This window comes from Pezoporus flaviventris, unplaced genomic scaffold (assembly GCF_033815535.1).
Source record: "Pezoporus flaviventris isolate CSIRO_AGI_PZ_B2104156 unplaced genomic scaffold, CSIRO_AGI_Pfla_v1 ptg000029l, whole genome shotgun sequence".
Classification (NCBI taxonomy): Eukaryota; Metazoa; Chordata; class Aves; order Psittaciformes; family Psittacidae; genus Pezoporus; species Pezoporus flaviventris.
The window spans coordinates 11442211-11467260 of NW_026892577.1; the positions used below are offsets into that span (position 1 = coordinate 11442211).

Here is a 25050-nt window from a genome sequence, read left to right on the forward strand (position 1 = left end):
GGATGTCTTCCCAGGAGACAAGGATCCCTCAGGAGGGACGGGATGTTCCCAGAGGGACGGTGATGGCTCAGGGGCGGGACATCCCCTCAGGCAGCCACCTTCTCTCACGGGCGGGATGTCGCTCAGGGGCGGTGACCGGGGACGGCAGCGCCCCCAAGCGGGCGGGCGCGGCGCTGCCTCGCGTGCGGGCAGGCAGCGGGCGGGGCGGTGGGTTTGGGGCCTGTGTGGCGCAGGCGCGGCTGGAAGGGGCGGGGCGGGGCGTGCCGCGGGCCGGCGGCGCCTGCGTGGCGCGGCGCGGCGCGGCGAGGCGGGCGCTGAGGGCGGGTGGGCGTGGCGCGGCGCGGCGCGCGGCCCTTCCTTCCCGTCCCTGCCCCCCCCGGCCGTGCCCGCCGCCGCCCCCACCCCCGCCCGCCGCCCAGAAGATGGCGAGCCCGTGCGGGCGGCAGCAGTGCTCCATCGAGAGGCGCGGCGTCCGCCACCAGCTCGATTCGTGGCGACACAAGCTCATTCACTGTGTAGGTGAGGGACGGCGGCGCGGCGGGGAGGCCGGGCCGGGCCGGGCCGGCCGCGGCGGTGGCGGCCGCCGGGAGAAGGCTCCACCGTGGGTTCGGATGGGGGGGGGGGGTGGCCGTGAGACGAGCGGCGCCGCGGCCTGCGGGTCCGCCCCCCTTCCCCCCGCCGCCGTGAGACGAGCGGCGCCGGGCCCGGCCCCGCCCTTCGCCGGGGAGGGAGCCGGGAGTGGGGGGGTCCTGCCCTGCCCTTTTGTGCGGCCCCTGTCAGCGCCGCGCCCGCTCCTCCCGGCACGGCCCGGCCGCGGCCCCTTCAAACTTGTTTACGCCGGGGCCGCGCCCGCCGGCGGGGAGCGGCCCGACTGTCACTGCCCATCCGCCGCTGCGGGAGGCGAGCCCGGCCCGGCTCACCTGCCCCCGGCCCGCCGCCGTGAGGCGAGGCGGCGGCGAGGGAGGAAGAGGAGGGAGGGATGCCGCGGAGCCGGCGGCGCGCCCGGCCTGTGCCCCGACGGGAGGAGAAACGGGGGGAGGCTCGAGGAGAGATGGGGAGAGCGCGGCGGCGGGGCCGGCAGAAAGTTGAGGATCGGGGTGCCGGATTGACGCCGTGGATCCGGAGCGCGGCCGCGGGGGCTTAAAAGGATATTTGACTGCTTTTCTCTTCTTCCTCCACCCCAACCTCCCCTTTTTTTTCCTCCTTCTCTCTTGGGCGCGTTTGTTGTTATGCAGGCTCCTTGCAATCTAATATTGGGGGTTTTGAAAAAGAAGTCCCGGATGCCCTTTCATCTTGAGTAATTTTCCCCATTTCAAAATACACATTTTCATTCTTTTCTCTCTTTCCCTGCCAAAAAAGCAAGGCCTTTTTCTGCGGGTCCCAACTCACACATAAACACCAGCTCTAGGCCAGTAATTTGGTGAGTGTCTGCAAAGATAGTAACATAGCTTTGACACCAGCAGACTACAAACTTCCAGAGTAATCTTAAAAATCTTGAACCAGAGCACTGGTATGTCTCTGCTTGTTTGGCCTCTTGCTTTTAACTGAGCACAGATCCTCATTTTATTTTTAAGCATGCAAATATGGCCATAATCTGCTGGGGACTGCTCAGTGTAGGTAATCTATAATAACAGTCACAGATTCACTTCAGTTCCTTGTGTGCAGAGTTAAACCTCTTATTGTCAGTTAGCCCAGCATCCTAGTTCATTATCAGGGATTTGAAGCACCTTTTTTGGTTACACTAGGAGCTGTTACTGCTGCCGTGTATATTTTTGGCCTCATCTGAATGTAAATTTCTGCAGTACAAAAGCATGCTCTAGATGCTTGTGAACTCCAGATTAATATGAACAATTAACTGGTTTTAAGCATAAAGCGATTCAAGGGCTTCATTACATTGCTGAGAAACTCGGGCTTCTACACACAAGTGATGGTTTTTCTTTCCAGCCATTTACTGATGCTTCTATATCCGGTTTATGGAGTTTTATTTTGATTCTAGCTCCGTTATGTTAGGAACATTTTGTTGGCTTCCACCTCTGCTTGAACTGGATTTATTTTACTTCTGTCTCCTTTTCTCATCTCCTCTTACCTCGAGTGCTGGGGATCACCTGTTCTAGTCCTTTCTAAACTCCCTACTTGTAGCGTATCATCTTGTCTTGCTCTCGCTCCCTGCTGCTCTCTCCTCGGGTCTCTGAATTCTCCAGTGGAGCTGTCCTGCAGCTCAGAGCTTAACCAGACAGCAATGAGGAGTAAATGTGAGGGGGGGGGGGGGGGGGGGGGGGGGAAGAAACGGGAGAAAAAAGACTGTTTCAAAGCTGTTGAAGATCTTGGGGTGAAATGCAGGAATTTTGTCTGTTCGTTATGCTGCTCTTTGTGAAAATCTTGGGTAGGTGAAGAAGTTTGTGTTATCTACAGACTCAAGGAAATCACTACCTTATTAAAGTTCTTAGCAACCCTATGTGCTAAAACCTAAAACAAACACCACCACCACCACCCCCTGCCACCCCCATTTATACACGCCTTGTTCCACTTCCCTAAAGCCATTTAAACTGCTAGCTCCTGGAGAAGTTTTCTCCTCTGTCCCTTTCATATCTCTTCCTCATACTTAAATTTGATATATGTTTTGTTTCTCCAAAAGATTTCCCTTGTGAAAGCCCCTCTCTGTGTGTTTTGACGAAAGATACTGTGAACTCTAGTAAACACAGAGTTGACTGGGATTTTTTTTGGAGGTGAAGTACAAAACCATTTCTTAAAAAAATAAAGTCCAAAGTGTAACAATGCTTTGTGACTTTTATCTGGATGGCACTATGTCATAAATAGTTTCCACCTCAAATTGATCAGTTTTATGAGGTCTAGGGACCTGCCCTGTTCCTAGTATGAATGCTGCATAAATTGTTGGGTCATGTAAATGTGTTGTTACCTTTTTGATATGATTTTAATAGAAATGTAAAAGGTTTATTGCACAAGCCCAGGATGTTCAGCTGAAATTATGCTGTGGTCATCACCTTGTGCCCCAGACACATCCCTCTTGTCTTTTCAAACAGTTTTGGCATTGTTCCTTGAGAGTTGGAATTTGACCTGTCAAATGATGTAATGTTCTGGTTCACCTTGGCCCTTCGTAGAAGTCTTTAAGAATTTGTTACTGTCATAAATACAGATAGATAAATATGGGGAAGCAGAGTATGAAAACCCCTTCTGTTACTTCAGAAATACCTATTCATTTTGAATTCTGTAAATAAATCTGATGTGTGTGGGATTCTCTGTTAGCATCATTCCCTGAGAAGTAATTCTAGTATCAGACAGTGTGGTAGTCAGAAAAAAATAAAGCTTGTGGTTTGAACTAGAGCATTTAGCAATAAAAATGGCTTAAGTAATTCACTTCACTTTCATCTCTTGCTTCTGCAATAGGCTGCTCTTTTGGACTGTGGCTTCATGACAGTTTGTGCTGTCAAGGGGAGCAAGAACTTACGAGGGCTGAAGGACCACCTTTGCGCACAGGGAGACAATCCAGGGGAGCTGTGCTGACAAAACCCCATCATTTCTTGGAGGAATTGGAATAATTTTTTGCTAGTATAGCTCCCTTAGCTGTCTGGCTGTTGGGTCAGGCAAATACCAATGCTAGCACAAGGAAGAGGGTGAGGATGCATAGCTGGTGGAAAGAAAAAGAGCAAAGATACAGATCATCTTGAACCGTCACAGAGTTGCAGCTTTGGTTGTGTCAGTGCAGCTTTTTGTGGGAGGTAGCTCAGGGAACCGATTTGGCTTAAACCTTCCTTCCTTGTCATGCATTTCAAGCCCATTTTTGGGGGGAGGAGGAAAGCGTTGTGGCTTGTGGAGGACAAGTGAGCAGTTCTGTTGAAGCTGGGATGCAATTGAGGGAGCAGTATGCTGTGCCCCAAGCTGGAGGGAAGTGTGGGGAAGGGGTTTCTGAGCTCTCTTTGCAATGAGATGCATCGAGCTGTCGAACCACAGCATAGGAGGATAGTCAGGAGTGGTACACAGGGTCTTGATGCCCTGGTAGAACTTTGATTTTAGAGACACGATATGCCATGTGATAACTGTTGGATGCTGACATATGTGTTCTCTGTATCAGTCTTGAGTGTTAGCGTCTTTCTCAGTGGCCAAAAGCAGATGCCTGGAGATAAATGTATGTGACGGTTTTATTTTTTTATAATTCCCCTCCTCCCAGCCTCCAGTCACCTGCTGTTCAGGCACTTGCTGAATTGGATATGGATGGTGAGATCAGGTCAGCTAAGAAATGGGGAGTTTGAGGGAGAAGACATCCCTAAAACCCTGCTGACACCTTCTCTACAGGCAGTTACAGCATTGCAATGCTGTGTGGTTATTGGAGTGGTAGATCGAGGTGGTCACGCGTGTTTCTACTCGCTGGTGATGCTTGGCCCTTTGTTAAATATTAGCCATGCTCTTGGAGACTCCCTGACTGAATTACAGCCTGGGTTGGGGAGCTGGGAGCAGGGAAGGAATGTGTTAGTTCTCTTCAGCAGTGATCCTGGTTTCGGAACCAAGGTGGTGATTTAAAGGGAAAACCTCTGACATTTCCAATCATCTTGAGCTCTGGTGTTTCACTGAGATGCTGCTTAACTGTTGATTTTGCTTTTAAACTGTCAAAACAAGGAGCAATTTTTTTTTTTGGTTAAATGATTGTTGCTGGGGAAATACTGCAACCTGAGTGCCTGATCTGTTTCTGTGTATTCATTTGTTGAATAGTGGTGATCTTCCATGCCCTTGGATACTTGGGACTGAAATGTGGCTCCTGGGGAAGAAACGTGATACATCAGGAAGTATTAGAAATTAATATTAATCAGAAGAAGGTGTCTAACAGTTGAATAATTCTGAAATCTTTATTACATTTTCTTATCTTAATTATTGCTTGGGTATAGTTCCAGCCTGTATATGGTATGAATTAGCTGCTGCTTCCAAACAGCATTGTTATCTCCGTGGTTTGGAAGTAGGTTTGTCTCCGAGTGTTTAACAGTTTAACGTTCAAAGGGCAGATTGTATTTCTTTGTTGCAAAATGAAAAAGCTTGTAGCCCTGATGTTGATACAAAATAATAATAAAAAGCAAGTTTAAGTGCTAAAGTAAAAGTTTAAATGTAGGGCTATTCTAAACCGGTATCTGTTTTATGTACGCCTCCAGCCATGTTCCCAGCATATGTGCCAGTGGTACTATTTGCCTTATTTCAACTAGCATTTAATGTAGCTGCAGCTTGCCGCTTTTCTTTTTAGTTAGTATAAGCCCATTGTACGGCAACTTTACACTATAGTAGCTGGAGGTTTGTTCAAGAATATCTATCTACAAACAAACACTTTTGCCTGTTGGCAGGATAAATATAGGGAGGGAGAATTACTCTTTTATGGCAAAGTTGTGCTAGGGAAAGAAAAATCGTCAGCTGTCATTTAAAAATGAAAATCTTTAGTTGTAAGGAATGAAATTTACAGCTTGATGCTTAGCTTCACTTTAAGATGTGCATGGAAGGATGGTATGCATCTGAAGAACAGTAGAAGTTGAACTGCAGGGATGAGTCTAGATTTGTCTCAAAGATCTCTTTAGATTCACTATAAATCACTTCACATTTGCCCTTGTTTCGCTGTTTGCAAATGAAGAATCGCTTCTACCCTGGCAGAGATGATGTCAACCACACAAAAGCATACTCAAGAAAATATTGATAATCACTTTCTATTAGAGCATCTTGAGTTCTTCTGGTGCCTGTGATGTGAAATTTTGGACAATGCCAAATCACTGAGTTTGTTTTGTATTTCAACAAAAATCTATTTCAACTTACGTGAAGTAATAACCGTCCCTGTAGGGAGGGAGGGTTCCTTCGTGGGACACATTAATTCTGCAGGAAGTGTTGGGGTTTTTGACTTAATTTTTAACTAAGAGCTAATGACATTCAGAGTTCCCCCACTTTTAACAGTGTCTCCAAATGAATTACAGTAATCCATTCTGTACATGCAGAAAATAGTCCAAATTCACCTAGATAAAATCTTTGTAGTATTTATATTGATATATATATATATATACACAGTACAGATTAACAGCTTTGTGGTATGGCACTGTTTTAGAGTACCCGAGGGACAGTTCCAAATTTTTAAGCCATTTTTTGACAGTTTGTGCCATATATTGATGACAGTCCAAATACTCTTATGTACAGAAATATAGTAACTGCACTTTAAGAACTGATGATACAGAATCCCAGTTCTTGTGCTCAGTTGTCTAAATTTTTATTGCATAGTACTTAAATGGCTTAATGCTCTGCCATCTTAGGCTGTCTTACACACAGACAAGTACTGTCATGTGTTTTGGTTTGGGTTTTTCTTGTCTGAGAACTTATGTTCTTTCATGGCTAATGTAAAATAACGATAAGAGTGCTTCCTTAAAGTCAGTCTAGGCAAGGTTTGAGGAAAACCAGGCATTTAATAAGGTTAAAGAAAGATAACCCTGTCATACTGATTGGGGTGGAGGGGACAGTAATGCAGTATTTTACAGGGGATTTTCCAGTCTTCTTCCTCACCCTCCTTTGTATATATGATTTCACTCTTAAGAGGATGAAGCTTTTGTTCTTGAAGGTTACTGAGGTGAGTATTTCTAATTCTCTGAAAAATACAAAACTTTTGGGTTTTTCTGAGGTCAGGCTTGGATGGGATGGGCTGAGCCAGTCTGCGTTCCACCCCTAGCTAAAACGGGTGGTAGTGCTTGTTTTGACTAAACTGACAGAAGACTGCAAAACCAGCTAATCTTCTGGTGGTGTTTAGTAACCTGAGTCATCCTAATTAGGAATGAGATGAGCAGGAGAGCTTACCTGAAGTACTGGAGAATGGGATCACACCTCTGGGGTGAAAGGGAAGGGGAGAAGAGAACGGCCTCCTCCTAAGGCAGGGAGTTTTCTAGTGTCTGTGTTCTGTATTATAACTGTGCTACAGACTGTGGTTATGTTTGACAGCAGCACTGTCTCCACTGGCTTAAATAGTCCTCCTCTGTGCGGGCACAACTATGTGTGGCAACTTGGTGAATTGGTTCCCTGATCAGACCTGACTGGAAAACAGTCTATTTATTTGTTTATTTAGCTACAACATCTGCAGAGCATGGAGAGGCAGAGAATGAAGAGTTGAGGCTATTCAGCTGGTCTTGTCACACATGCACAAATCCAAGTTGTCTTTTGCTGAGTAAGTGCTAATTTCTGCATGCATTGTTTTCATTTACAGTAGCAGGAAAATTGCTTCATTCTCCCTCCTCAAAGTGCCGTGGATTATACTATGCTCTCTCCCTGATAATGAACTGTGGGCTTTGCTTTTGCAACCACATTGGATGCTTTTATCCAGTGCCTCCATTAAGAAGTTGCATCTTTACACAAGCTCTCCTCAGAGTCTCTGCAGGTCTCTGGGGTTCCTCAGTTCTCTCGGATAAATCCATATGGCCTTAGATCCTTTGGAAAAGGAGAACTTCAGCTTCTTCCTTTTTCTCTTGAAGAATGCTGTACTGTTATTTCTCTGGACATCTTCAAGTCATTTACCTTTTACCTCAGATTTAGTTTACTTGTGTAGTATTGTGTGTTCTTTTATGGTGGGGTCACAAAAAACTGTAAGCTCTCAAAGCTGAGTAGGAGATTTAAGTTACATGTCAATGCTGCTAGCACATGAAAGATGAAGTAGAGGTTATGGTGTTTCAACATTTCTGCAGGACACCACTTCCTACTGCATAGTAAAATTGCATTAGATGAAGTCTCCCGTCTGTTTTTTTCCATTCTTCTTACAGAGAAGAGAAAAGATGGTACTCTTGTTGCATTTTCCAGAGGTGGCAGCAAAGTGGCTGCACAGGGAAGATTTGCAGGGAGACAAAGGATGTTCCTTATGCCCTGAGGACCATGCTATTTTATGGGAGGGAGAAGAGGGGGAGAAAAGAGGACTGGACAAGAGCCTAGTATTCATGAACAAAGCAGGCTTTCAGAAGCTGAATCCAGCAGTGTGGAAAGACATCAGAGGCCACCAGGCAATCTTAACTCTTGAGCTGAGTTTACTAATGAAAAATTTCCTGGTTCTCTTTGAACATTTTTTTATGTATGCTTACAGTACAGGTACTCCAGTATCTAGCTGGAGAGAATTGCATAGATGAATCTGTATCTGATATGGTCTTTCTCCCTCCTCTGCTGTTACTAGGATAGGATGGTGGTCATGTTTCAAAAGTGGAGTAACTGCCAGAGTAGGAAGAGGAACAGGTAGTCAAGCTACAGAGATCTTCATTTCTTGATTTTCTTTTTTCATTGGTTACACAAAAGGATGTGAAAGTTTCAGTCCACAGCCTGCAATTCCTCGCTTTAATGCTTCCAGGCCAGTACATAACGCTCATGTTCTTCAGTATCAGTCACTACTCTGTAGCAATGTTCTGTTTGGCTTCTTTTGCTACTGTATATATGTAATGGGCTGTGTTACCTGTGTAACAGACTTTGAGTTCAGCCTAGTTCTTTGCAAGGGCAGGCTAGTCCTGCAGCTGTTAAACTCTGCAGCAATTCAAATGCACAAAGCTCTTATGTACTGTGCTTGTGTTTAATGCATGGACAGACATGTGGGTCAGTTTTGAAACTTCGTTGTGGGATAGCCACAGATTAGTCACAGTGATGTGCTTGTACGCTTCAGCTGGAGAGCCTTGTGTCCAGAAGAGTCCTCTCAGCCTATGCCTTGTGTCCTGCAGTCTTGGGCTTCCTTAAGAAATATATAAATATATTGGAATACACAGAATGGATTGTCTTTGTTTAAATATTCATAGCAAAAAAGGTTTGCTTGGCTCTTGGGTTATTTCTTACTTAGTTTGTCCTTTTTGTGAATATGTTAAGCTGTTGTTAGAGTAGACCTTGTCTCAGTTTTGGTCATCTCCTTGGTAAGATTCACAGTTGTGGTAAAAAAAAAGATGAAAGCTGCTTTCAAAGTGATGTTTCATCATGATCTCTAGATGTGTTTCTGAAAACATACCATTGTGTCTTTTGTGTGAAGAAAACTTTTTGCAGAGGTGAACACTTAATAACATCCATCTTGCTTTGGAAAAGCAACAGAATAGGAAACCAGGGAGGTCATTTCCTTTTCTGACCTAAGACAACTTATAGCAGTCTTCTTAAAGCAGTGATTCCATTTACATCCTTTAGAAAAGGAGGAGCATAGTTACCTTATCCCTAGCTATTTTACATTTTGAAGTGATTAGTGAAACTTAAGTTTACATGATACTATAATTTATCTTTTGGGGTTTCTTACAAGGATCTGTTTATTCCCTGTGGAAGAACCAGTCTTCACTCCCAAAACAGGCAGTGAGGAAAACTTTTCTTGGAAAAAAGCTTCTGCACTTTTGTTCTGTTGATCATTTCTTGATCTAATTGACCTCACTCTGAATAAGGGGAGTGCTCTTGCTGGGTTTAAGTTTCCTTTGGAAAAGTTGTACTCCTATTCAACTGGAAGTGAAACATTTCAGTGCCCTCAGTGGTTATCATTTAACTACATGCTCTAACTTACTATCTTTCAAAATACTACAACATTGAGTGAAAGATGGAAAAGTGTGAGGGAAAAACTAAGTGCGAAATGTTGGTTGTGTGTAGGTTTAGATGAGTATCCCTTCTTCAGAATGTGTTGTGTAAGACAAATATACTGAGCCTGTGTAAAAATGAAGTGTCAAAATCTCTTGGAGGGGGGGGAAAAAGTAACTTCTCCCTGAAATGTTTCTGTGAATGTTTAGGTTATTCTAGCTTGTACTTGAGGGACAAAATTAGAGCAAGTACTGGTATTTCTAGATAAATGCTTAAGCACTGCCCACACGTTTCTCTTGGGTTTTATACGTTTATGTCCTCCTTGTCATCATGTGCCTTCTTACAAAGTAGTAAAAATATAATTGTCTGGAACTGTGTGGTAAGATGCTACCAGAACCTAATTATTGTATCTTACAGGAGTATTTTTTGTAAACCCTTCACAAAAATCTAGTCCTTTGGTCTTGCCTCTGCAATTTTTCTTGAGTGATGTGCAGTGTTTTGGGGCCAAACAGCTTCAGTGCTCAGTTGAGACAGGCCACGTAAGGTCCATTCTGCGTATGGTCTTTTCAATTCAGCAGGAATGCTGTATTTATCTCTTGAACAAGCCTAAACTGTTGAGAACTGTGTTTTGCCCAGGCTCTCTTAAATCAGTGGTTTTCAACCTGGAGTTGGCAAGAAGCAACCATGGAAAAATAAGACTATTGCCAATAGTTTAAATTGTGTGGGGTCTTTATGCTTTTCAGGAGCCCACAGTTTGAAAATTACTGCTCTAAATGATTTGTAAACAAGAGCTAGTTTTTTCTTTTTCCTTTTCCAAAGTGGTTGTAGGTGTTAAGGAGCATGAGCTGATAGTCATGTACTCGATTAGGATTGACTTTTCCCTTTTGCTTCTCATACTCGACTATTTAAAAATATATTTTATCCAAAAATGGATATCGCTGAGGAGACTAGCTCTGGAGAGCTTCAAATTGAAAACTAACTTCTGCAAGAAGGTTAGAGTGGCATTAAGTAGGTCTGGTTTAAATGCTGTGCTCCCTGTCCTCAGAGCTTCTGTATTTTCCCTTTCACGAACTTTGCTGTGAAGGTCAGACTTCTGCTACAGAGTTTGTGATAGATCTAAAAATTTCAATAGTGCTCCTATGTTCCCTTCTTGTGGTTGAGAATGGAGCATAGGCTTGAGTGTAAACTTGAGTGATGTAGTCTCCATGCCCTGTGTTGGCAAATACCCTGAGACAACAGGTAAGCCATCTTTCTGGTGTCAGGAGGACGTGGTTTTAATGACTAGAAGATATCTGAGGTGTGGAGTGGACACCAAGCTGTTTGGTAGTTCCTAGGTGCACTGATAGTCTGGGTATCAAAGTCTTCTCCTAACAGCTCTTCCAGCTCACTCTTATTTTACTAGAACCTTAGCTGAGGTCACAGGCTGAGTGCACTAACAAATTTGAATACAGAGTTCGGAGGTTACTCTGCTCAACAAGTTGCTCAGTTTCAAATTAGATTAAAAATTGACTTCATAAGTTAAAAGATGTTGCAGGCCTGTAGCCTCCTTTGCCATGGAGGCTGCCTTCCTTGCCTGTAACAAACAGATTGGTTCTTGTTCCCGAATCATCTGTTTGCCTGTGACTAATCTTGAATTCGTATCTTCCTGCTGCTTGTACTTTGAGCTGAATTCTGTGCCCCAAATAAGAACAGCAGATAGGGCTTTAAATTTTCTCAATCCCTCCTAGCCCAAGGACTGATCCTGCCCTGGGATAGGAAATGCCTTATGCAGCTTTGTGTATAATGGGAGGTGGTGGAGGGAAAGGCATGCAGGGAGAAGTCAATCACAGCTGTTTTGGTCTATACTTACTGGCATGTTGGTGAACTTTAGCAGCTAAATGTGCTTGTGATGACACCTCACAAACTTCAGAGAATAAGCAGTTATTTTTGGAAACTTTTTCTCTAAGAACTAAACGTACTAAACCTACTTAAAAAAAAAAAATTCTATGCAAAATCACTAGTTCCCCAGAAACCATCACCTTCTGCTTGTCATGCTCATGGGCATTTCAGCATCCTAACCCTAAATCCTGCTTGATGTTCTATCCTGTCTGTCCTTCCATTATCTGGAACAGGGAGCATTTTATGTTGCTGCAGAAGAATTGTAGAATAGTTTAGGTCGAAGAGGACCTTAAGATCATCTAGTTCCAACCGCCATGCCTTGGGCAGAGGAATAGTTCTTTCATATTCAGTTCAGGGGAAGAGATGAGAGATTCTCTGACTTCGTCTTTGCTCTCAGCATGCCATGGTGCTGCCTAGGAAGGTTTCTCTGATTCTGCCTGTAAGCAGCAGACAACCAGTTTCAGGGCTGGTTTGCACTGGGAGACTTGAAGGGTTAAGAGTGCTGAATTTATTGCATAGTGTTGAGATTCTGGTGGTGGTAGCAGAACTTTCTGTGCAACCGCCCCCCCCCCCAAAAAAAAAAACAAAACAAAACCAACCTCTAAATAATCCCTGCTCTGAACACTGCTTTGCTGCCCCATAGTTTTACTAGCACAACCGTATCAGTGTCTTTTTGCAAGCTGGGTCCTAAAGCTGAAGTTTGATAAGCCTTTCCTTTAGTGAGAGGTCCTAGGTTAGGCTAAGCAGGGTGTGTCGGACCCCAGCTGTGAGTGGGCCTGAAGGAAAGCCATGGATATAGGTATGTGGAGGAATCCTTGCATGTGGTGTTCTGTGCCTCTGAGCATCTGTTCACAGTGGCTGGGGAAGGGCCCTGGTGCCTGTTTGGAGCAGCTTCTGCTGAGGCATGGGAAGTGGACAAATCCTTGCTTTCTGTCAGCATGGCAGCCAGTGTGCAAATGGGCTCTGGCTGTTAGTCCAGTAATAGCTCACACTTTGGTGTCAGTCCACACTGGGGGCTAAACCCACGCTTGAGGTTGGGAGCTAAAGCAGAGTGATTCAGATAGTCTTGGGAATATGAACTTTTGCCTCAGGTGGTCACACAAAAGGTTGTAAGCTTGCTTAAAATGACACACTGTACTTATCTACAGGCTTTCAACCTCCTTGGTAACGCATTCTTTTATTCAAGTGACTCCTCGTTAGTTCAGTCCAAGGGGAGGTATACAAGCTAGAGCCAAAGATGAGTTAATGGGACATCCTAGCCTTGAAATATCTCGAGTCTTTCCTCTCAGAACCAGTGAATGAAAATGAATCTCTTTCTTAAAACCAGGTCTTTTTTGAAAATTCAGATTTAGCATAAATGAGGGTCAAACATCACAACGAATCCTTTTAGAAAAGGAGATGATATACTTTAATAGCTGTATAATTACTTGCCTTGTCTGAAGGGATGTAAAGGTTCATCTAAAACAAAGAATTAAGAAGTTTCTGTTGTTCTGCCTCTGGATTAAATTAGCTGTGAGTGCCATACTAAATGGTATAGGTGGTTTAGTTGAGAGATCTGTGAAATCCAGAGACGAGAAACATGGAAGGTCAACCAGAGCAATGAAATAATTTTTGCATAAAGTATAGCTGTAAACAGGCATTTCTGTTTTGTGGTGGTTGGGGGTTTTTTATTCGTTTTGGGGTGTGGGCTTTTTTTTTTTTCCTTTTCTTTTTTGATCGGGGTGGGGTGGGGGTAAGCATAACTAAGAGACCTGTCTGCAGGGAAATCATGACTATTTATTTCTAAGGTACTGGAAAAACAGGTCAACCGATAGTCTTCCAAATACATCTTAGAATTTTTGGGAAATGGTCAACATATTTCCCACTGCAGGGAAAACCCAGTTTCAAGTAAGTACTGGTCATTTTTCCCATGAGAGAGGAAGAAGTATATTCTTTGGAAGCCTTTGCTTATTAATATTTTAGCATTAGACTTTGGGGGATAGTGTATGGGAACAGACTGGTGGGAGAAGGCAGGTAGGCAACCTGGTCTGGTGGAAGTTGTCTGGGCCTGTGGAAGGTGTCCCTGCCATGGCAGGGTGGTTGGAGCTAGGTGATCTTGAAGGTCCCTTCCAACCCAAACCATTCTGTGATTTTGTGCTGGGTTTTTTTTTTCCTCCAGTCTCATAAAGCAGATAGAAGTTACCTGGAAAAAAACTATTCTAAAAGCTCATTGTTTTCCATTAAGGCGTTATGTGGGTTAGGACAGAACAGAGATTTGCCGAGATAGTCATCAGAGAATCTTTCTTTTAAGGAAATCAGCATCAGAAAATGGTCCTTGGGAATATTTAGTAGAACCACTGTTGGCTTTTGAGTTTGGGTTTGTTTTTTCTTTTCAGCATAAAGTTAAACATTACACTATTTATTTGTTAAATTGTATTGCATCCCAGTAATGTAAGCAGGTTTATAGAGGTTCAGATTTCTGAAAAGGCATGAAGTTAGTCTCTGTGGAAAATAACTGTTTAAGTGGAAAATATTGAAATGTATTGATTATAGTTTATATGTCCTAAACCTGTGGGTAGAAGATGCTACAGGAAGCATTCAGTAGACTTTTTTTCCCCTTTTTAAATAAAGGAGAGATTGTGCTAGAGCATAATAAATGAACTATTTCACCCTGACTTTGAAGAAGCTACAAGTCCACTTACAGACCTTGCCAAACTGTGAGGATTTGCTTTGCATTTGTAGTAGGTAGAGGTTTTTTGGAGAAATAGCAATTTTACATCATTTAACCTAAATCAGCAGAATGGGACAATACAGTTGTTTAATGCTGGGTAATCTATAAGATCCTTCAGGAAAGGTCTTGGTTCTACCACAGGAAATAGAATGCACATCCAAAGGATGTGAATTTTCTTGTAAAAACACAGCTTGTTTAGGGGCAATGCTCTCTCAAATGGCAGAGACGGTAGATTTTAACCATGGGAACCTCCTGAGGATAGTCAGCCCTTCATTACATCAGATGGCTGTGAAGCATTCTTGTTTTAGTTCTGTATTTTTTCCTTTTCACTGAGAAACAATCCCTACCAGAGAGGATAATGTGGTATGATCACAAGGTGTACAGGTCAAGCAGGTTTGGACTAGGCTTTCTGTGTGGTCAGTCAGTCAGGATGCATATTTAGCATGGCTGCTGGTTAGGAGTTTTGTGTTTAGGCAAGGCTGGATGTCAGCACAGGGCTTGCTTCCAAACTGGAGTCATCAGGTAGAGCTAAGGGCAGGTCAGTACTTATGCTGAATTCATCTGCTGAGATTTGTCAGCCAGCAACTCTTGAAAGTTGACCAAGGAGAGCAACAGGACTATGTCAGACCAGTGCAGGAGGGAGGAGAGAGAACTGGAATAAGAACTGTTCCCAGAAGGCATTTCTTTTCTGTTATAACAGTCCTTGATTCTCCAGCATCCTCACTGTAGTACACATCTCCCATGGTTTTTACTTGCAAGCAGTTGTAAGCAGTTATGCATCTAACTGATCAGACTAAGTGCATACTCTGTTCTTGGACAGTCTCTTAAGCAGTAGCTGCACTACTAGCTCCTAAGCAGATGCAGAGTGGATTGATTTTCATGGTGGTGTTGTTTACAGCAACCCCTTATGTGGCCACTTACATATTGCCCTTTTTGGAACGGGGTTTCTGGGCTAATTAAGCCTTTGTCTTAACCCTGAGCAGCCGTTCTTATGCAAGGTGGACTTCAGAAATTACTCCTTAAAAAGGAGAAAGGAGACATGCACACTGCAAAATCACTTGTTTCTTACACATTCGCATGAATTTGCACCAGTGTAACTGATAGAGTGCAGGGGCAGGAATTGGGTTATGGAGCAGAGAATGGAAGGGCTGCAGAACCTGCTGTTACTGCTGAAAGACACGCTTATGAAACTGTGCTTTGAATCTTGCTTGATTGGAGTTTGTCTCCCTGAGTTTTGCCTCATGCTAGCACTGATAATTCAAAAGGGGCAAAAGACATAAATACTTTGCCAATATCCCCGGTGCAAAAAGCAAAGATTGAGGGTTTTTGTTGTGTCCAAAGCCTCACATCTTCCTAAAAAGCATTGAGTTCTTCAATGAGATGATGTGGTTCTCAGTTCTGTAGTGTCCCTGTAGTTTGAACTACCTTAAAATGGTACTACAATCCTTTAAAAGCAGTGTTTCATGTGCCTTTGGCTTGAGGGATGCCTGGGAGTCTGTTGTTCGAATTTCCATTGAAGTATGCTGGACTAACCAGTCTCTGTCAAAGATGAGGCAGACTGGTAGGAACTGTTTCTTTATTCTTGCTATTACACCACGAGCACAAGCTGTAGATGTTCATGATTGAACATCTTCATCAGAATGACTTATTTCAGAAATTGGTAGCTTAGCAGTTGTCAAGAGGAGGGAAAACCTTCAGTCTCCTGTTATCATGTGATGATGATACGCATAAACTGAAGCACAAGCATCAATGCTGGAGCTTGTCTTAAGATACAGCAATATGATAGGTGGAAAGATGGCTTCTGTTAAAAAGGTTTTTTGTTGTTTTCCTCTCTGATCTGCCCTGAGTGTAAAGCATCTACATGGTTGCCTTACAGAAGGCTTGTTACTGAGAATTACTTAATTCTGTAGAATTAGCGTATTCTGTTACTTTGGGAATGAAGAAGACTAAATGGTTCTTACTTTGTGCCTGGGAATATTTCTAAGAACAAAGGTTTGACAATCCCTGAAGATGTATGCTGGGTAATGAAGCTTCTGCTTTTGTATTTATGTGGCTACTGCAGGTGGGGATCCTCTTGCAGCCTTTCTAAAAGGTAGAGTCAGTTCTTTCCTCCTGTTGCTTTTGCCCTTAAAGCGGATGGTGCAGACATTTGCCATGATGGATGATGAGTGGATGTGATGCTCAGGAAAGTAAGGTGAAAGTAAAGGGTGAAGGGATTTTATCCATTTTTCTTTCTTTCTTTTGTAATAGTTGAGCTAGCTGTTTTGGTTTCTTTTCTCAAGGACCACATGAATAAACCTGAACAATATGAGGTTGAGTTGCACCTGTAAAAATGGATGCATTTTGTTAGCTTCCTCCTGTTCCACACAAAGCCGTGAGCAGCAGAAGTACTGGAAGAACCTGCTGCGTAGGCTTATGCTAACCGTATGTTAACTTTGCTTCAAAAAAATTAAACCCTACCTCCTGCAGAACTTGATTTGCCATTGAGAAGAGCTTTCCACTTGCTGGGATTGAAGGGGAATTTTTCAGTCCCTGCAATTGTGCAAGGAGATGGCTATTGTTACTGGCTCAAAGACTGTAGAAAGAACTTTAATTTCCCTGCTCTGTTTGATACCTCTGCAACTCCAAACTGTTTTTCAATGCAAATATTCAGCTGACTGTCCACTGTTGCTGCTTTTAGGTTTCTTTCATTTCACTTTCTCTTCCTCTATCCTCACGTTTCCTCTACATTGAGTGTTTGAAATTATTTTTTTCATGAGACATTTTTGTTTCCAAACTGATTTTATTTTCTGTCTAGGTCATTTATGTATTTGTCTTCACTAATGTTTGCAACATCTCCATAGTATCCTCTGTGAATTTAACTAACATGCTGTTTACCCTTTCTTCCAGATCCAGTTTCTGATCCTACTTCCACATTTGGGAGTATGCAAGGGACAAACACATCTCTTTGCGTAGCTTGACTGGATATCCCAAGACTAGGATGTTAGTATATTTAAACAATTTATTTTTGCATTAAAATGTTGCCACTATATTAATTGCACATAGATTATTATTACTATTTTTGAAAATGTAATTTGCTTTATTGGCATTATGCATATTCAGAAGCCTGCTGTTAGAAACACTTTTTCTGCAGTCTGACTAATGCTTATTGGTGACTTTAAAATGGGTGCAGGAGTAGGAAGCATTTCAGTGTTGGTTTTAAAGGAGCCGGGCTTATTTAGTGTTACAGCTTTAGCACTCATTCTTGAAAATCTTGGCTCTTTGTCTAATACGATTAACTGTAGGTTAATCCAAAAACATATAAAATCTTTAGACCCGTGGTCAACATATTTATGAAAGACCGCTTCAGACTTCTGAATGCATGAATACAGGCTCTAGGAGAGATTTTTAAATACTTGAAATAGTCAAATATCTACAGAAATACTTTCATCAAATAATGAAAAACTAGAATTGCACGCTGAAGTTTTTTTGAATCCCTGCATCACAGGTTGCATTATTCTGGTATTTGTAAGAAACCAGTTGTCTGGAAAAGTAAACCCTGAGCTAAACTACTTTTGCAGAGTTTATAATGCAGCTTCCTTTAAAATGTGTTTTGTGATGGTGCAGTTATTGCAAAATGAGCTAGTGCATGTTTTCTGTTATGTAAGCAATTGTCTGGCAGTAATCAGCAGTTCAAAGATACAGAAGACAGCATTAAACTAATGTGCTATTTTTAAAACTGTATTTTTGTCTCAGCCACCTCTTGGAGTGTCTCATGTATTCAACTACTACTATATCTAATTGAACAAACTACTGACTACTACAAGCAACTATTTAAATTACAGAAGTGAATTTGATGCTGAATGCAGTGTTCATTGAGTAGCTGTAGACTTTGCAGGTTCCTCTGCAGCCCTGTGCAGTGCACTTACGTTCTTTATCTCTTGTAAATGGAGTCTTCACGTGGTTTGAATTTCTTTTGTTAAAACTGTTGCCTGTCTTCTTGGCTACCATTTGAAGTAATTGGATTTTCATTTATACTGTCTAGCTCTGTACATGGGTAGTAAATTTAGGTAAGATTTCAGATTTTCAACTTAGCTACTTTGCTAGATGCTCTCAGAAGAACCAGTGCTAGGGAAGTGCAGCACTTGTTCTGGTGTTCCACTGTGTCTTATTTTTGTGGTCCATTACTTCACTCACCCCTTCAGTGTTATTCCTGTGGTTTTACAGAAAAGTGAGTTTGGTATGGTTGCTTACAAGCTTTTCAAGGGAATTTAAGACTTATTGAATACTATTGTTTATTTTATCAAGTTTGCTGAAGCACAAGGTATTCTAGAAGTCAAATATTCCTTGAGCCTGGAAATGTTTCTAGTGTCAACAAACCACTTTCTTAAAAATGTTGCCTATATTTGATATAACCTTCAGAGGATTTAAGGTATAAAACGGTGGGGTAATGAGGAGCAAGGCACTTTACATGAAATTGTTACTTGTGCTTCCTGCACACCCTGTCTTCAGCAATTTATTGTTCATTCTTTGTGATACTTTGTTCATTACATGTGCATGATACTCTTTTTCTTTCAGAGAAACTTGTGTATGAAGAATTCTGTAGGGAAAAGCTGCCCTTAAGAGAAGATACTTACTAAGTGTCATAGACACAGCCGATTTTGTAACTTTGAATATCTGTTAGTGCTACTCTAGACTTCTAAACCCTTAGGATCAGATGATTAACATGTAGCCTGCAGAAGCACAGTTTGTATCAAATTCCTTCACTGGTTATATGGCTGCGCTTCTGGCAGCTCCTAGCCCTGAATTAGGCAATCCGTTTCTCAGATTTTGCTCTGGAAGGAATGTTCAGAAGCCACAAAAAGGGCTGCTTTGGGTACAGGTGGACAGCGACTCTTATCTTAAAAGCTGAAGCTTTTCTAGCAAACTGTCACTCAAAACTGTGAAGTTTTTTTTTGTTGTTTCTTCATATAGAGGTTGTCTGTCTCCAGTGAATTTAGCAATACAACATAATGTGCAATGCCAAGCTTGAGGAGCTTTGTGTATAGATTACCTGGAAAATTTCACTCTGATTTTGAACACAGACCCTGTAGTAGTCAGCTTAGAAGGCTGAGTGTTCTCCCAGTGTTTCTTTACTTAGCACCAAAGAAATGCTTTTAGATCTGCTGAGCATCCTAAACAGGGATTAATTCTTTGAACAGATCTGAGGCAGTAACAGGTCTGCCAAGACCTTTTCACTGAGATACCACCTATAAAATTGAAGCAAGGGTGGTTGTTCTGGAAGCCTGATCTCCACACATTTTATCTTTAACAATCTGATATTCTTGACTAGAAACCCAAATTTGATTAACTGTGAGCATAGTCTGAAATTCTGCTGTAATTCAATCTCATTGAGGAATTTAGTGTGCAGAAAGCGTGGGACTGCTGTCTTCTTTCAAATTCAGATCACACATGCTGTTTTCAAGCAAAGAACTTCAACTAGGCTGAAAACAAAAGTTGTGTGGGAATAGGGTGGCCTCAACCAAAATACAGTGGATTAAATGTTTGACTTCTTTAGTTATGCAAGGCTGGTAACATGCTGTGCTTCAGGAAGTGTTCAAGGCCAGGCTGGATGGGACTTTGACCAACATGATCTAGTGGAAGGTGTCCTGCCCATGGTAGGGAGGTTGGAACTAGATGATCTCTAAGGTCTCTTCCAACCCACAGTGATTTTGTGAATTATAAAAGGTCTGGAGTAAATGAGACAGAAGACTGGGCTTCTGCAGTCAAAAAGTTGCACAGACCTGCTTGGCTTGAGGAAGACTTAAACTTACTTTGGTAAGTGCAAAGTCAACGGTTAAATGTACTGTAGACACCAAATTCATTGTAGCTACTCAGAAAAGATACTTGGGCATAACTTTGAAATCCTGAATGGCCATCATAAAAGTTGTGTTCACTGTCACGTTACGTTTGCATCAACTGAATCCCAAAGGATTTTCTTCTGACTATGATTTTCAGCTCTGATCCAGTACCTACTTCAGATGTCTGTCTCAAATCTGAATAAGAGAAAGGCAATCCGAGAGAGGGAATGAGAAATTCGAACAGGTCTTGATTTCAGCAGTGTTGCTGTGTAAGCTGTCCCTGGTCCTGCCATTTGTTCCTGGCCTAAGCCAGGAAATTGTTCTTGTCTAGAAATAAGGCAAGCAAAATGGGTTATTTTTCTCATAGTCTTCTGCCTGTGCCTGAACAGGTGCTGGTGTATTGCCAGTGCAAATGCAAAAGTGTGACTAGAAAAGCCTGGTGTTAAGCAGCCTTTCTTCTGTCCCACGTTACTGCCAAGGAGGAAAAAGAAAAGTTCAGCGTAACTCCAGTTGTAGTTGGACACAAAATACCCAAAGAAAGTATGTGCTTCTCCTGGGAAGCTCATCTGCAGGCATAGCTTATGGAATTGATGGTACATATCTGAAGCTGAAAGGTTAGTGAGATTCAGAAAGCTGCTACATGAAATGATGGCAAACATTGCATAACATTGGAAGTGAGAGATTTATCAGTCTCTTGCTCTTTGGGAAAAGTTTCCACTAAACCCCAAAAGCCAAGCTGTCTTAAAGCTGCTCAGTGTAAGTTTCTTGCATCTGTGTGTAGTTTTTAAAGAATGTTCACTGCTCCTATTGTACACTGAGTAATGAATGCTCCATCATGTTTGGCAGTTTCAGTTCCCACAACTTACTTCAGCACCAAGCTGTTTTGCTGCTGTAATCTTTTGTTACAGTGTCATCAGCAGCTGTGCTTATGCTGCTGTTTCCAGAGAAATATCAGGGCTTGCAGCCTTAGTGCACAGGCATAACTCGAGGTGTGAATGAAGGGCAGGTATTTCAGTTACTATTTAGTTCTGTTGGCACAAGGGTAGCAATAGTAACACAGCTGTATCTTGTGTGATGTTGTCATGTGCTGACTTTGTACCATTGTGGTCTTGATACTATTGTTGTGTAAAGGGCAATAAAGCTGGAGGGGCTGTGAGGCTTAGGTGTTTTCCCTTTGAGTTTGCATCTTGTGTTGTAGGCTCACGAATGCCTCACTTGAGGTATACCTTCAAATGTGATTTCAGTGGTGAAAATTAGTCCTTGTAATCTGCTCTGTAGCTAGTATGAATTCTGTGCTCACAGAATTCACATCTTTCAGTGTTAAGATACTTCTCTCTGTGCTGATCTGCTTGGTTGGGGGATTTTTGTTTAAGGTGGATATCTTTTCCCTGCTGCCTTGCTTTCTGTTAATCCTTTCACTTTGTGTAGCTGCCTGTATCACCTGCTGATTTCACTTAGATCATCCTTTCTGTTGACAGAACTGAACAGTCCATCTGAAAAGACTGAAGGGTACTTTTTTAGAGTTTGAGAAGTCTTCTCAAAACATCAGGCATGCCTCGTATTCACTGTAGTCATGATTCAGCCTTCTTCGCATGATCTAGATTCTTCTTTTCTGTTAGCTGCTTAATCAGAATTTAGATACACTCACTGATGTTTTAGTGAGATAATCACTTGACTTGTTAAGTGGTGCATCTTTACATATTGTAAGACTTTTCAGGATGCTGTTAGCTAGCTGGAGTCAGAAGGCAAACTCTTCATGGGGGCAGTAATGTAATGGCTTATGATGGAGATTTATTTAACATCAGACTTTTACAATCACAAATCACAGAGTAAAAAGGTTCTTGGCACTTTGTACCTTACAGGTAAGCTCAGTATATTCACCTCTCAACTAAGAAATTTTCAATAAACTTTCACAGGTCTATGCTATTTGTTGAAGATCATCAGCTTTTCAATAATGGGTGATACAACTATGTTTAGTTTCCTAAGTAGAATAACATTATCATTCCCCTTTGTCAAATTTATATAGGAGTCTGCAATCTCTGTTGAGATGGTGAAAGGCATGTTTATAACTTGAGATCCAAAAAGAAGAGAATAACTATTAATTCAGTAATGAATGATGATATAACTGACCTGCTGTGATAAAGGGGGTGAAACTGAGTGACACTCCAAGGGTTTGCTAGAGTGTAGTTGTTTAAATGGATTCAGCAGCTTGTGCCTACCCTTTATGGGCTGCTATTTAACTGAATTGTTTCAGTGTCCGTGTGTTGCAGACAGGGAATGATGTAGTTCAGGACTGAGTTCCTAGGGGAAGGCTCATTCTTCAAATAGGACTGTTGTGGAGTATGAAATATAACTAATATCACAGCCAGTTTAACCCACTGTTATAACACACTTCTGCTCTGTGCCAATACCTGTCTCTTGAGGATGAGGTGGAAATCTCCGGTGTCCTGTGCTTCCACGTATACTACTTCTGGGGGAGAAGGAAGGTTCCTCTGTGGTTTAAACTGACTTGGGCCTCTGCTCTATCTACTTGTGGCAAGTTGCTCCTGACACCACACCTGACTGGCTGACCTGTGGTATGGACGTTACTGTGGCCATGAAATAAAGTGGAGAGCAGTGAATTGATGCTGCTGGAAATCCTATCTTTTCTGTAGGAGGCATTTTCCAGGCAGATCAATTCTGTCTACTGCAAGGCTATTCTTACACTTGTGCCAAGGGAGCATGGGGATAAACACTGGTGGTTAATGAATGTCATCTTAGCTTTGCTTGAGAGTGAAGCATTAACAAGTTGTCTCCAACAGGAAAAAAATCTCAAGATTTTTATTTTGCTGCAGTAAATAATGCAACACTGTAGAATATGGAAAACAGTTGCCTCAAGATTGAGAAACATTTGGGTCTCTGTATAAAAAAAAAAAAAAATTTGGCCCATGATGTTTTACACTATTGAGCACACTCATTCTTGGGCTATTTGACTCTTTTAATCTGTTTATAAACTTTCTAGCTAGTTGGTAGAGTTTCTTCTCATTGAGAGTTGTACCTGGCTCCCTGCTGGAAATCCAGACCTGGAGGTTGAACTTTGAAGTGAGATACTGAAAACCAACTCTCACTTAAATCTGTAGTGTTAGTACTTGTTTGGGTTTGGGGTTTTCTTTGTTTTTAATTTGGATCATATTTTACCATTAAGTAAAAATGACCTTTTTAAGGATACATGGAAAGTTGTTAGTTATTGAAATTCTTCTACTGTCATTCTTTGCCATTTTGTGATGCCTGTGTTTTCTTGGTTTATTTTCTAAAGTAATAAAATGCAAGTATTTACATGAGAAGATTCCTGTTAGATTCTGCATTGGTGGTAACTGGCTGTGAAGAAAACCAGGTAGTCATACAATAAACGTCCTGATCTTGAGTTAAAATGTTAAACAAAAGCCAGCAACCGCTGATTTGAAGGACGAGCCAGATTAGTGATGCAGTATCTACAAATCGGAGGATCTTCCCACCCCCATAAGCTCACACAAGATTACAGCTCAGTCTGCCTGATCAGTTGCTATATCTTGAGGTGATGTTGAGCTGCTGCAGAGTCCTTGGCTTTTCTTGAATTCTGCTGCTGAGGCTTCTGATTAGAGATAAGGTTGCATGCCTTCATGTGATTCTCTACTTGGTATCAGATCACACACACACAAAAATACTGCTTGTGGGAGGGGGACGGGAGATGATCCATAGTATGCCTTTTGCCTTGCTGTACTCTGGCAACAAGCTTTGTAACTTGTCACTTTTGGGTTTTTTTTTTGGGGTGACTTTTCAATTGTAATCAGTGAGATAAGCTGCTAGTTAGAGTGCTAACATAGGATGGGGAGACCTGCTCCCATTTTTTTTTTTCACTGGAGACCAGCCTGATAACTTGTTTTCTTTGCCCCTCCATTTTCCCCTGTAGAGGGAAGTGATCTCTCTTTTAGGGCATTTGGCAGAGCACTCTTCTCTTGTGAAAGCAAGTGCATTGCAACTGTGGTTTAGATATGTAGCTGTTCTTCTGTCATGCTTAGCTCATTAACTTTTAAATGCCTTGCTGTGAGTTTGATATTACATCAGAGAAAATGTGCTTAGGCTTGATTCTCAGAGGAAAAGGAACTGCGTGGTAGAGAGGGATGGAGAGAAGAGTCAGGATGGCCTGCTGCAGCTGCTTCTTTATTAAAATTACAGACCAGTAGTGGAATTTTAATGAAGTCTTGCAGGATGGATGGCCAGAAGCTTTTCTATCAATGGTGCTTGTCTGCTTTAGTAGTTTTCTTGTCCCTTTTTTGATTTCTCAGCTTACTGCTGTGGTAAGTTACTGTAACAGTGAAGTGGCTGTTTGCCAGAGCATGTACCTTGTCAGCTTCTTGATAGTTTCAAATGAAACTTCTCTACTGGAGATGCTGTTTTTACAGCGAATAAAGCATTAGCCTAAGGCCACGGGACTCTCTCTTGAACTCCAAGGGCCTGTTTATGGACCTCAGCAGGTGATACCTTGTATTCTGTCTTGGCATACAAGGTGTTCTGATGAAAAAAGCTATTGAAGAGCTAAGTATTACTATATAGAACTTCATTATATCTGTTCTTTCAAACAGTACCTATCTTAACATACTTAGTTCTCTTCTTCTGTATTCATGTGTCTGTATTGCTCTTGCAGAGCTACATTATTGGTATTTATGGTCCCTGGAAAGTCCTTGGATTTCCTAAAGCATCTGTTGTCTCTGGAGGAGGGATATCTGCAGCAAGTCCCTGAGCAGTGCAGTTTCATTAAAAAAAATGCAGAAGAATGAACTTTGCAAACTTGCTGAAGATGCGCAGCTTTTTCTTTGTTCCACAGGAAGCTCAGAGAAAGTTGGTTTAACTTGTAGTTAGAGTACTTAATTGGACTCCCTTCACATAATGAGATATTTCATCATAGATGAATGGGAGTTTCTTTTATTTTGTTGCATGAATTAAAGAATATTCACAACTTATAATTATATGCATGTCCTGAGACTTGGTATATATTAATAACTGTCCTGTGACTTTTTTTCCCCCTCCCTTGTTGCTTGGGCTTGCTTTTCTATTAAGATGCCTGTGACTGAAACATTCAAGTTTAATAGATTTTTG

The 25050-nt window shown here is 42.1% G+C and overlaps 1 protein-coding gene across 22 annotated transcripts in view; it reads left to right on the plus strand.

The window, feature by feature from the left end:
- Nucleotides 1-346: 346 nt before the first annotated feature.
- The window catches only part of LCOR (ligand dependent nuclear receptor corepressor), an 80558-nt gene continuing 55854 nt past the window's right edge, over nt 347-25050 (plus strand). For 4 of the 22 annotated variants that reach the window (XM_061458990.1, XM_061458993.1, XM_061458999.1 and 1 more), the window contains exons 1-2: nt 390-519; nt 17006-17098. Coding sequence is in view for 4 of the 22 variants with exons in the window: in XM_061459008.1 (XP_061314992.1) it covers nt 423-519 (97 nt within the window). In the remaining 18 variants the exon portion in view is untranslated. Of the gene's footprint in view, nt 520-7087; nt 7187-17005; nt 17099-25050 lie in introns of all 22 variants that reach the window. The other 18 variants (XM_061458989.1, XM_061459000.1, XM_061459002.1 and 15 more) reach the window with 15 other exon arrangements.